The 12,100-nt window shown below is 43.6% G+C and overlaps 1 protein-coding gene across 1 annotated transcript in view; it reads right to left on the reverse strand.

The window, feature by feature from the left end:
- znf407 (zinc finger protein 407) overlaps nt 1–12,100 on the reverse strand; it is a 143,926-nt gene continuing 131,826 nt past the window's right edge. Inside the window, exon 10 of the mRNA XM_075464973.1 lies at nt 1–1,590. Coding sequence (XP_075321088.1) covers nt 707–1,590 — 884 coding nt within the window. The 3' untranslated portion in view covers nt 1–706. The remainder of the gene's footprint in view (nt 1,591–12,100) is intronic.

Genomic DNA, 12,100 nt, shown 5'->3' on the forward strand with positions numbered 1-12,100 from the left:
TAAAAATGACTCAATCTTTATTTTCAGAAACTGCATTCATATTCGGAGCTGCTCCAAAAATAAAACTGAAGGATTGACCAAAAAAACCCAAAGTGTATAATCGTCTTCACTATTTTGTTGCACAAAAAACATCTATTGTTTACGGCCGGAATTGTTCAAAATCCATCAAATGACTGGTTTGTAATTAAAAAAGCGCTACAAAGGCTGGAAGGAAGGACATAGCACACGCAGGTGAACTCGCTGTCCTCCTGAAGGACTCAAAGCAAAACTGGATGTTCCACAAAGAACAGAAAAAGCAGGAAAACTGCCGTCCAACTACACAGAAAAATCCAAGTGAGCCGTTAAACTCTCAGTCTCTATGTTAGATTCATTTCTAGAAAATATTTCAGGAGCAAGTCTACATGTTGATTTTTGAGTGGCATGGCAAATATAAAGTTGTGAATATCCGACTCGGTGGCTGTGTGCTTTGCAAGTTTGCAAACATAGCACCGCTGTTCCTTTAAAGAAATGCTGTTTAACCTGAGTTTAGCTTCGCTCTGATGAAGACCGGAGAAAACAGAAGTAATGTACACACATACTGACACAGGGCAAAGAAATAAAGGGGACACTCAGAGAAACTAACATTTTGGTCTAACACAGGCTTCCATAGAGCTGAAATGGGGAACTGAAACAAAACAAACATAACTCTGCATTAGTTCTCTCTCCTCTACCCTTCCAGGACTATGTTATGAGAAGTTCCATCCAGATAGACCACCATCTCCTCTCCGGCTTGCTGCTCTATTTGCTGCACCTCCCCATCACCTACCCCCGCCTCTCCGTACACACCTCCCTCCACCTGTAAGGTGCCGTCGTCCAGCTCAGTCACGATGTAGTGGGTGCCCTCGTCGTTGACGATCACCTGGGTTAGGCCTTCCTTCATCATCTGGGAGGCGGCGAGCTGCAACACTTCCTGCATGTTGTCATGGCCGGACTCCTGGATGACCTGCACCTCCTGCTGCTCCTGTTTCACGTCCGTCTGCGCCGCAGTGCGCTCGGACTCGGACATCTCAGTGGTCAGGACTTCGTGAACGACGGCCGCCTCCCCCTGGATCTCTTCCTGATGGCCCATTTCGCTGACGGCGCTGAGCAGAGCGTCCAGGGCGGTGGAGGACTCGGAAACAACGTGACCTTGTCCTGCGGCAGCTGCCACCGCTACTCCTCTTCTGGCCACAGCCTGCAGCTCTTTCCTGGCGTCCCCCGACTCCAGCACCACGTACTGTGTGCTGCCCCCAGCGAGGTGGGCCCCTGCAGATGCCACCTCCCTGCCTGAGGCGATGACTTGTCCATCTTCGGTGATGTGGAGCACCTCGGCTACCTGGCCGGCCATGGCCAGGGTCTGCAGGGTGGCGGCGGCCGACTCCTCCAGGGCCTGGTCGATGGCCACCTCCCCATCACCGTAGCCCTGGATGATGATGACCTGCTGGACAGGCTCTTCCTGGCTGAATGCCTCAGATGAGTCCCTCCTGTGCGTGGGGGACTCCGTGGACTCGGTTTCCACGAATGCAGCCCCCTGGCCTTTTAGACGACATTCAAATGACTTGGACACAATACCTGGAAGACAGAGCGAGAAAATCCCGTTACATTTTATAGTATTCATCCTTTCCTCAAAATACAGACCATAATGACATCAAAACGTAGAAGAAAAAAGATGCCTCAGAGTGACTGTGATGACAAACTTCTTGTCACAGCAGAAAGCAAAAACAGATGAGCAAAAACAACAGATGGAAGAGATCTTCTGGAGGCTGTTCGCCAAATAAGACGGAGAACTTATTCAGTCGGACATTCAAAATGACTAAAACCAAGAATGGGACTTATTCCTTTCACAAGCAAACTGATGTATACTCACCGATCACTTAGTGTCTCTTATAACTACAACTGTTCAAAGTGCTTTGTGTGTGCATCTGTGAGAGGGAAAAAAACAAACAAACAAAAAAAAAAAACACGGAAAGCAAAACTGACATAAAAGGCGACGAAACACTTCACATGTTTGTGTCACTTAATGCATGAAAGGAGATAAAATATGGAGATGTGCTGCGAGCAGAAGAGAGTGGTGAGATACAGCTGGTGCTAATTGAGCCACACTGTGCCCTCTCAGATCACAGGTTGCCATGGCGTTTCCAAGGTGACAGGAACAGTGTTAGAAATGCCATTGTTTAAACAGCTCCGGGCTCACACACTTGTAGGCTAATCCACGAAGGAAAATGGGAATTTGAGACAGTAAAGAAGGGACGCTGTTCGCGCCTGGGCTGATGAGTGCTCAAGTTAGTGGACTTAGTGAGAAAACACACGTTATTGGCATCAGAAGCAGATACTGACGCTGAATTTGCAGCCTTAAAGGCTTAAAAAAAAAAAAAAAAAAAAAAAAAAAAAACAACTCTCTTTAAAACCTTAAATGTTCACAACTGAACAAATGTCTTTTCTTTCTTTTTCTGTTTTTGTTTTTGAAAAGTCAACATTCTGGAGGGTACGAGGCACGTACCCCGGGGAGGAGATGGGATCACACAGTACAAACAGGAACAAACTCATCAATCATTGATACTCCTATCTTCCCCCTGACATTTAATGTCCTGCACTCACAAGGTTGACAATGTGATCAGAAAGTCAGAGTTGTGCGGCGAAGTGTTCCTGACCCACATGCATCCTCCCCAGTGTACACAGGCACTGAGAAATGTGGGAGTTTTAACTCGACTCTTACTGGACAAGCAAGCAGTGACCACCAGCTCTTTGTTGGCAGTAAGGCAGTTAATCTTAATCGAACAGCAGAAAGGTGTGAAGCAGCGCGCCGAATGTTCTGACGGAGTTCAGAACCCAACCTCTAAGCATTAAAGCTATGAAGTTCAGCTGAACAGGAGACGTGATAAAAACCCGCTCCACGGCTCTCAAATATACAACTCACACTGTTGGTTCAGCAGAGAGAAGATAAGACCATCTTACAGCTCCAAGTCTGCAAAGTTCATTATTTCACTGACATCCACACACCTCCACCTGTCTCCACCCGCTGTGGAGCGGTCAGAGAGCTCTGTGTTCTGAGAATCAGAAACAAGCTGAGGAAGGTGGCCAGAAGAGCCATCCAAAACAACTCAAGCTTCAGAAATTTGACTGTGGTTCAAGCCAACGCTATATATGGGGATTCTTACACTGCATTCGATCCAAACTGCGATCAAATATTTGAGGTATGATTTGATATAGACGGCTGTGGCCCTGCTCTGCGTAGCCTTTAGCTCAACTCCTCCATCACCTCGCTGATTCTCTAAGCTGAGCTGAGAACGCTCTGATCTACTGTAAGTAAGACGCCGACTGCTCAAAAAGTATTTCACACAACCTCGCTTGAAACAAACAAAAAAAAGATTACTTTGTGTAACTTTGCATAGGAAGTGCTCAGATGCCTCTTCTGTGTGGCATTTTTGATCCACGGCCCACGGGTAAGAGCACTCGTCCAGTCGGGTGTGTGGTCTGTGCCTGTTTCCAGTTTCAGAGAGGGAGATCACCTGCCACTCATCTATCCTGACATTCAGTCCGTCTCTCCTCTAAAGCTTTTTCTTTTCTTGCTGCTTCTACAGCGCTGCATCCCCTCTCCCTCCTCATCTATTCCAGCATAAGAAAACAAAGTGCACCCGCTTCAGGACAAACAAATAATAAATAAAATAAAAATAAAAAATCATTGTAACGCTACAGTACACGGGCAAGGCTGTGTGTTAAATATCAATTCAGACTCGTACTATTTGGAGCCCGAGTGACAGGCACTGTGGCTGCTTGCGTGGAGGGAGTCGGCCCTGTTGCAGAGTGCCAGAGGAGGTTGGCATTTTGAATGGCGGAGGTTACCTTTTTACACAGAGCCACAGGGCCGATGTTAACTGCCTACAGAGCTGAGAGGTTGTCTGGAGAAGACAATAACTCAGTGGCTGTGTCCTTTCTACCGCATTACCATAAAACCTGTTTGAGGGTGTGCGATTCTAAGACAGTAAGCTCTATTTGTATGTTAAACTCCTGGCTGTATGTGTATGTTTGGCCGACACGTGTTAATGCGTGTACGTATTTTTTGGGATTCTGCCGAACAAAAAGGTGCTTCGGTGCACGTTTGCCTTCGTGAGTGTTTCAGAGTGTGTGGCGCGCCGCTGTGGGGGTGCTACGGCTATGCGTTGCTAGTGTGTGTCACATTAGCCATGGGGTGCTGTCTGCGGGGCCCAGCGGCGGCCCGCTGAGGTTTATGGAGTGTCACTCAGTCGCTGCAGCCGTGAATCAAGTTAATGTTGCAGATCCCATCTCTTCAGTTGTCCTGCGCTCCCGGTGGAAGAACAACATTTGAACAGCGTGATTTGGCCCTGGCGAGAGGCTGATGCCTGTTTAATATGTGTTTTGAGTGCTCTGACTGACTGACTCCTTTAGGAGAAAGTAGGAGAGAGAACGAGAGAGACACAGAGAGGCAGGCTGCTTTATTGGCTGTGATCTGAAACAAGATGGAGGTTTCCTGAGAGGAATAAAACAGGAGCAAGGAGAGGAAGCGGAGACGTTTTACAAATGATAGGTGGAACGTTTTGAGGAAAGTTTTGCTGTAAAACTGAATCAGGGACAGATAATCAATTTGTTAACTGCAGAAAGAATACAGTTTCTATAAAGTTGTATATAATTTTTATGCACAGTCGTCTCGGTCTGCACGACTACAGTTCATATGAGCAAAAAAAGGCACAGATTCCTGTTCAGGAAAAACAAAAAGGCTGGAAAGCAGGTTTCCTTTCAGGGCTCAAAAGCTTTTAGAACCATAATCATTTTTTTTTAATATCTGACGATATCTGTCTTTCTCATCGTTGCGGAGGAATTTTGGCCCACTCTTCTTTTCAACATTTGTCCAGTGTATTGAGATATGTGGGCATTTGTTGATGATGATCAGTTCTCCACCACCGCATTTCAATCAGGTTGAGGTCTGGACTTTGACTGGATCACTACAACACACATTCGCAATACCTGCAACGTTGCCCAGGTCCTGTTCAGACGCAGATCCTGTAGAGTCTGAGGTGTAGCTCAGACCCTACAAATTCTTTGAAAATGACCCTTTATTTTGTTTGCCTGAGGTTGTTTTAGCCTAATCATAAGATCTGGCAACAGTCAGGTAAACGCTTTTTTATTAGGACCTGATGAGTAATCCTAAAACTTGGAAGGAGGAAATATATTCTTTTTCATATGACTGCAAACGAGTACAATCTGATTTACCAACACAACTCATTTTAAGGTTCAGGTCCGGTTGCAACAAAGAAACATAGAAACTCAAGTGTTTCCACCATGTGGGGTCCATAGAATTGGATAGCGTCAAATGTTGCTGCAATTAAACTAAACCTAATTTGGCTGGGGACTCCTCAAGAACCCATATAAGGACCCTTTAGTGATCTTTGGACCGCAGTTTGACAACTATTTGTGGCGTGTGACTCTGTGCCTTCGACTGCTTGGTCTGTTAGCATCAGGTCAGCGCAGGAGGCTCCTTGCTCAGTGTACGGTATAGATGCAACTATTGATCAGTGGATCAATGGGCTGGCCGGTGTCGGGGGCCTGGGGCCTCTAAGTGGCAATACTTCAGCTCGGAGAGGCCGCCAGGGGAGCGGTCAGACAGCACTTACCAGCAGTTAGAGAAATTAACCTTAACACTGAGACACCACCGCTCACACAATCAATTACACCCTCTGTAACACAGGTCAACTCGGTGAAAATGTAAGCTCACTTGCACGTGTTCGTGTAATCAGAGGAGCGCACATCTGACTACGTGCTAGTCTGGTACTTCACGTTGTAATCTCTAAACTTGTCCACAACTTTAACCTCAATGTGTCCCCACAGCAAACGGCAACCGGCTCTCATGAGTATAGAAGTACAGAAGCACACACACGCACGCAATTATTTACACAGAAAGACAAAGGAATCAACCTGAACAGACACTACAGCAAGCAAAGTCAATTAAACTGTATCAACTATAACACAAGGGAGAGCGGGGGGGGGAGGGGTGCTATCCAAATCAATTACGAGGTCAATGGCAGGACCATGAAAAAGTCGGAGCTTATGATCAATTCTGCACAAAGGCCTTTACAATCCTTTTACCAGCTGATTCCCTTCAATTATAGACCCTCGTACGGAGCATGATGGAGACCCCTAAACCTGGCACACATATGGCAGAGGGTTTTGTGGGGAGATTTTTTACAGACATGGGTGTGTGTGAATGTCAGAGGCTTTTGAAGGTGACACTGCTAAGTAGATAAAGTGTCAGTTCTGGGTATATTCAGGTCACCAGGGAAGGGCTGCATAACAGGGTGTTTAGTGTGTGTCTGTATGTGTGTACCTGTAGGTGAGTTCATTTCAATATGTCAATTTACTGTAGGAGGGGATTTTGATGTCTTTTTTGCATCTATAAATGTCAACTGTAAAGTGAATTTTAATCTAATTTAAGACAAATGCAAAAGCTTTATTTCAATAAAAAACTGCACATGAATTTAGTTTGGAATGATAGTAAATTGCTGATTTCCTGATACTGAACAAAAAATGACAAATAGCCACACCTGACTGTGGGTGTTTTTTTCCCCCTTTCATGAGTGTTTGAGGATCTTTTTTTGGTTGAGCTGTTACATGATGACCTTCCCTGCTCCTCTTTCCTCCTCTGTGCCATCTCAAGCAAAGCTGAACGTGCTACCTATGCATGCGTGCGCGTGTGTGTGTGTGTCTGCACAAGCCAGCGGGTCAGCTCAGGTCCAGCTAGTGATGGCTCTACTTTGTCTGGTAGGGACAGGCGCTACTGTCACCTTTACAAACGCCATGAATCAACGCCACTGAGGACAGGTCGGCCAACCAAAAACAACCAATTATACAGCAGCCAGATTGACACCAGGTGGACAGGGCAGAGAGAGATGGAGACGCAGTGAACACACCCCAAGGACAAATAAACAGAAGAGAATGGGGGCACAGACTGACAGAGGGCCCTCTGGGCTGTAACACTGATATAGTGACTCTGTGGCTGGAAAATAAACTAAATATTGAGAACGTTTTATCTAAACTGATTCTTGATGAATGTCTGGGATGCCATGTTTGCTCTAAAACAACGATGCTGTGTCGTAATTCCCTTTTAGTTTGTTTTTCTGCGAATTAAACCACAGAGGGCGAACAGACATGTACAGTAAGATTTCAATCGATCAGAGCAGAAACACTCAGTTAAAAGAAAACAGTGAACTGTGTAGGGAAGACCTGATCATGGTTCATCACTTCGCATTAAGCTGAATGGCAACATTACACGAGTCAGCTCCAAACTAAAAAAAATTGAGAAAAAAAGAGCTCGTTAGTAGGGGTGTGGAAAATAATCGTCATGACGATGCATCGCGATTCTAATTTTCGCGATTTACTGCATCGATTCTTGACGGCAAGTATCAATTTTTTTAATTATTATTATTTATTTATTTTTTTTTTTGGGGGGGGGGTTATGCCTTTAATGATAGGACACATGCAATTGATGCATTTCACTGCAAGGGATGTTTGCAATATTTATTTTAATTTTTTATAAAGCCTATGCACTTTTTTTTGTCTGTACTGATCATCCATATTTTGTTATTTTAAAGGATAAGACCGGTTTTTTGACATTGGGCCCTTGATTTCACATTATAACATGATGTTCTACTCACCCCTGCTTGTTGTTGGTCATTTGGAGCTGTTCCGAAGATATTCGCGAGGCGTCTGGCTGCTCTCTTGAGATATTCGGCCATGAAACGGTTTCCTATGGGCAACGTTATACAGGCACAAACTATGCTGTTTATAATTTATTAATTACTCTACACTAGCACTGATAACGTGGAGGTGCGTCGCTTACTTAAAAAAATCCGGGTTACTAATTTTGAATTTTAGCCGAATGAATGAATAGGCAGCAGGTCTGTGGGCTGTCTGTGGCAGTAGCACGACGATGACGTCAGTAACACCCACTTTACGACAAAAAAATCAAAATTACAATAACCCGGATTTTTTTAAGTAAGCGACGCACCTCCACGTTATCAGTGCTAGTGTACAGTAATTAATAAATTATAAACAGCATAGTTTGTGCCTGTATAAGCTTGCCCATAGGAAACCGTTTCATGGCCGAATATCTCAAGAGAGCAGCCAGACGCCTCTCGAATATCTTCGGAACAGCTCCAAATGTTCAACAACAAGCAGGGGTGAGTAGAACATCATGCTATAATGTGAAATCAAGGGCCCAATGTCAAAAAACCGGTCTTATCCTTTAAGTTTTATAAATCCTATGCACTTTTTGTGATGAGTGTGTCCAGTAATAGTAATATTTGTGTCCAGTAATATTTGTTTTAATGGCAATACTTCCAAAAGTTGTTTCAATAAATACAGTTATGAATTGATTTGCTTTGAGTTATGTATCAATTGAAGACACTATCCAGATCAGAGACAGCCAGTCAGCCACTGGCAATGGCTGTATTTTTTTTTTAAGTATGGTCAGTGAAAATATCGCGATGCATCGCAATAATTCAAGTATCGTGATGCATTGTGATAGTATCGCATCGTGGCATGTGAATCGTGATTCGAATCGAATCGTGACTTCTTTGCCAATACCCACCCCTACTCGCTTGACACTTCACCATTGTTTTGCCGTAGCAATTATTTTTCTCATTGTCAATGTAAGTTAAGTTCCTTCAAAGACACAATGTTTAAAACATAATTCTCTTAATATCTCATGGAAAACAACCTTTTGCTGACATGAAAACTAAACTACTAGCTAGCTAAGCAAAGCTAACGGTTTGGCTAGCTTAGCTGTGCAACTGTCAAAGTGAGGCTTTGGTGCTAAGATACGACAGCAGGAGTAACATATTGTTTATCTCAGACGATCGGGTGACCAGCGTAATGCGTGCAGAGGGCTTTCTTTACAGTCTTATTATTATAATTTTTCCCAGATTCAGAGTTATGTTTGTACTGGAATCCAAGAGGATGAATCATGTTGTTTGCAGACAGCAGTTGTCTGTAGGGGTTATTAAAGCTTCAAACCTAAACCTCAAAATGTACACTTTAAACATTTCATGCCAGGCCACCACACAAAAAGCAGAAAAAAGGAGAATACAAAACAAAATTAATCACACTGTTGTTTGCTTGTATATAAATACTTCTTCCCACACACAGCTGAGCAAACTTTAGTCATTTTCAAAAACACACTAAATGTCAGCCGCACATATTCAAAGAGCTGGCATTTCTGAATTGTACTGGGTAATCCTCCATGGAGGAGCTTAAGAATAGCTCAGAATGTTTTAACTGACAGTAACTTTAATAGACAAGAATGCAAAAATGCTACAAGTGAAGTCGTGTGTAGTTTATAGTCACAAAAAGGATTTCACTGCCTTCTGCAGAAGTTATCAAAAGTGTTGGAGAACATGGATTTACTACTTAAGAAAGGTGTACATAACTACTAAACATGAACCATCAAAATCATTTATAAAACAACAAGCAAAAGATTTCAATGCAGAGGTTCTCTCGTAAATGCAACATTATTATGTTAAGTGCTGAAAGGGAACGGAAAAAAAGGTGAATGTATTGGTAACAATTCAGATTGAATATCAGAACTGGAACATTGTCCAGAACAATGAAATATAGTACAGTAGTACAAAAGCAGAGGAGAAGGGGTTCAAGAGGTGAGAAGCGCAGACACGCATACAAAAGCACACACAGACACATTCACACGGTATAAGTGGTCAGAGCAAACACAGGTCAGTGTCCTGCTCTCAGCTCTTTTTCTGCTGACAGAGGACGACCCAGTGTGGGAGTAATCTGGTCCACACCAACTCTATCTACCTCAAGTCCCCCAGGTCTGCGCCCCTTGAGACAGAGAGAAAGGCGGACAGAGAATGAGACAGAAGGAGGTGAAGAGGAAAACAATATCAGGGAAACCATCTTTATTGCACCTTTGCCTTTCCTCTGTCTCTCTCTCTCTTTCTCCCGTGGTCAATAACTCAGTTACAGTCTGATAAGAAATACTTGAAATTAGCCTCAATAAATTAGGCGTTATTTGGAAACAAGTTGAATTGAATAGCAGAAGATTCCCTGGACCTCCAAATCAAACAGGAATAAAGCTATAATGATATTTCATTTCAAATTTCTTGTAGCAATCAGAAAATTCTGACACATCCTGAGACAACTTTCAGAAATGAATAGAAGATTCTGTTGCAAAATACGATGTGTGACGGAACTGATTTACATCACAGGGTTACAAGCGGGGTCTGCGGGTAACACATGAGCCAACTGCGCCGTCTGATAATATGCAGCTTGCTCAGGCAACTATCACTGAACGTTAGTCAGTCAAAAACATCTGCTGTCAAGCTGCATTAACCATTTCCTGGAGGATCAGAAAGATGCCACTTTCAAGTAAGAAGGCTCCCTTAGACAGTGCATTTGATATAGGATCCAAATCTCCAAATCACAAGAGCAAGTAAGAGCGGAATCATGTGGCGCAACACACAGGCGGCGGAGAATTCATCTGGCTGGCGACGGATAAAAAGAGCAAACGTGTGGGAGGCTGCTGCAGCCGCACAAAGTGAGGAACCTCAGCACCGCTGCCTGTGAGCAGGCCGAAACACCTGATCACTGCAGGTTTCCTCACTGATTAGCTGTCCTAGGAAAGCATCAGAAGGTGCATCATTTCAACTTAAAAAATGACTAACCAGATATGACTAATGTATTACTTTTGGTCGGAGAGTGGTTATTTCCCTGATGCTGGAAATCAACAGCTATTTGCACTCTCCGGATGAAGGTCAGAAATGATCACAGTGTGATGGCCAGATGCAAGAGGGAAAAAAAAAAAGGAAACAGAGTGGGGAAGCATGGATGAGCCTCAGACTGGAATCCAAGAGGGGAGGTTGACATATGAAACAATAACAACGATCATAACACCCATACCCCCCCCCCCTCCTTCCATGCTCTCACTCTTCCCATAAGACCCTCTTACGATTTCTCTGTCCTGTTTCCTTCTTCTTCCTCTAGTCTTTCTCTCCAAAGCTCTGGAGGTGGACCTTTGATTGCTTCTTTAATTAGCAATGTCAGGCGACTCTGTGGATTTACTGAGGATGTCGAACTTCTGCAGATAATTGCATGCCTTTTCCCTTTCTCTCTGTAGCTACATCCCTCCCTCCCTCCATCCATCTTTCCATCCTCCTTTCACTGTGTCCCCCCCATCTATCCCTCTCAGTAACTCTCCTATGATTTAATGATTAATTATGGATGTGAGTTTTAGAATAAAAGCTTTTTCACTAATCAAAATGAAATTTCCTCCCCATTCTGGTAATTACAGCGTGAAGATAATGTTGCTGATGTCTTTTTGTTGCCAAAGCCTGGACTGCGCCGTGATCTGAGGTCCGTCAAGGCGGTTGAAATGAATAATCGCGACATAATGATTTCTAAAAAAAACTGGGTAGAGAAATGAAGTCAGAGTGGTCTCCACTGGATTGGGAGAGAAAAGGAAAAACAAAGACAAAAGAGACAGAAACAGAATGCTTTAAATCATTTCAGTACAAAGGAACTGAGACGGAAACAAAGGGAGGCCTAAATCTTCAAGCTTGATGACAGCCAAGGGATGTTTTCTTTGTTTGAAGCTGGTGTTTCACGTTTAAAAATGCTCTTTAGCATTATGGGACACAACTAACAATCGTTCTCTCAATTGATCAATTTATTGTTTGGTCAACAAAATGCCAGAAAACAATGACAACTGTCCGTCATTCCTCGACACAACACAATGATTAAACTATGCAGTGGGTTCAGCCAGAGGCTTCTTCAGCTCAGCTGCAACAAAGAGCAGTACAGGAGGTCAATCCTGCCCGCAGCATTAGCCCAATGCAACGACTGTAATGGCTGAAGAGTAATGACTGTTATTTGCTGATTATAATGCAACACCATAATTTCCCTTTTGTGATTAGTAAAGTATAATTTCATTCGATTCAATAATTGGTCATTAAAGCCCCACAGACTGCATTAATGTCTTTAATACCGGCTTTTCACTTATACACACTCTTTTATCAACGTCCAAGTTTGATTTGGACTCACTTGTTCACATTCACAA

This window comes from Odontesthes bonariensis, chromosome 5 (assembly GCF_027942865.1).
Source record: "Odontesthes bonariensis isolate fOdoBon6 chromosome 5, fOdoBon6.hap1, whole genome shotgun sequence".
NCBI lineage: Eukaryota > Metazoa > Chordata > Actinopteri > Atheriniformes > Atherinopsidae > Odontesthes > Odontesthes bonariensis.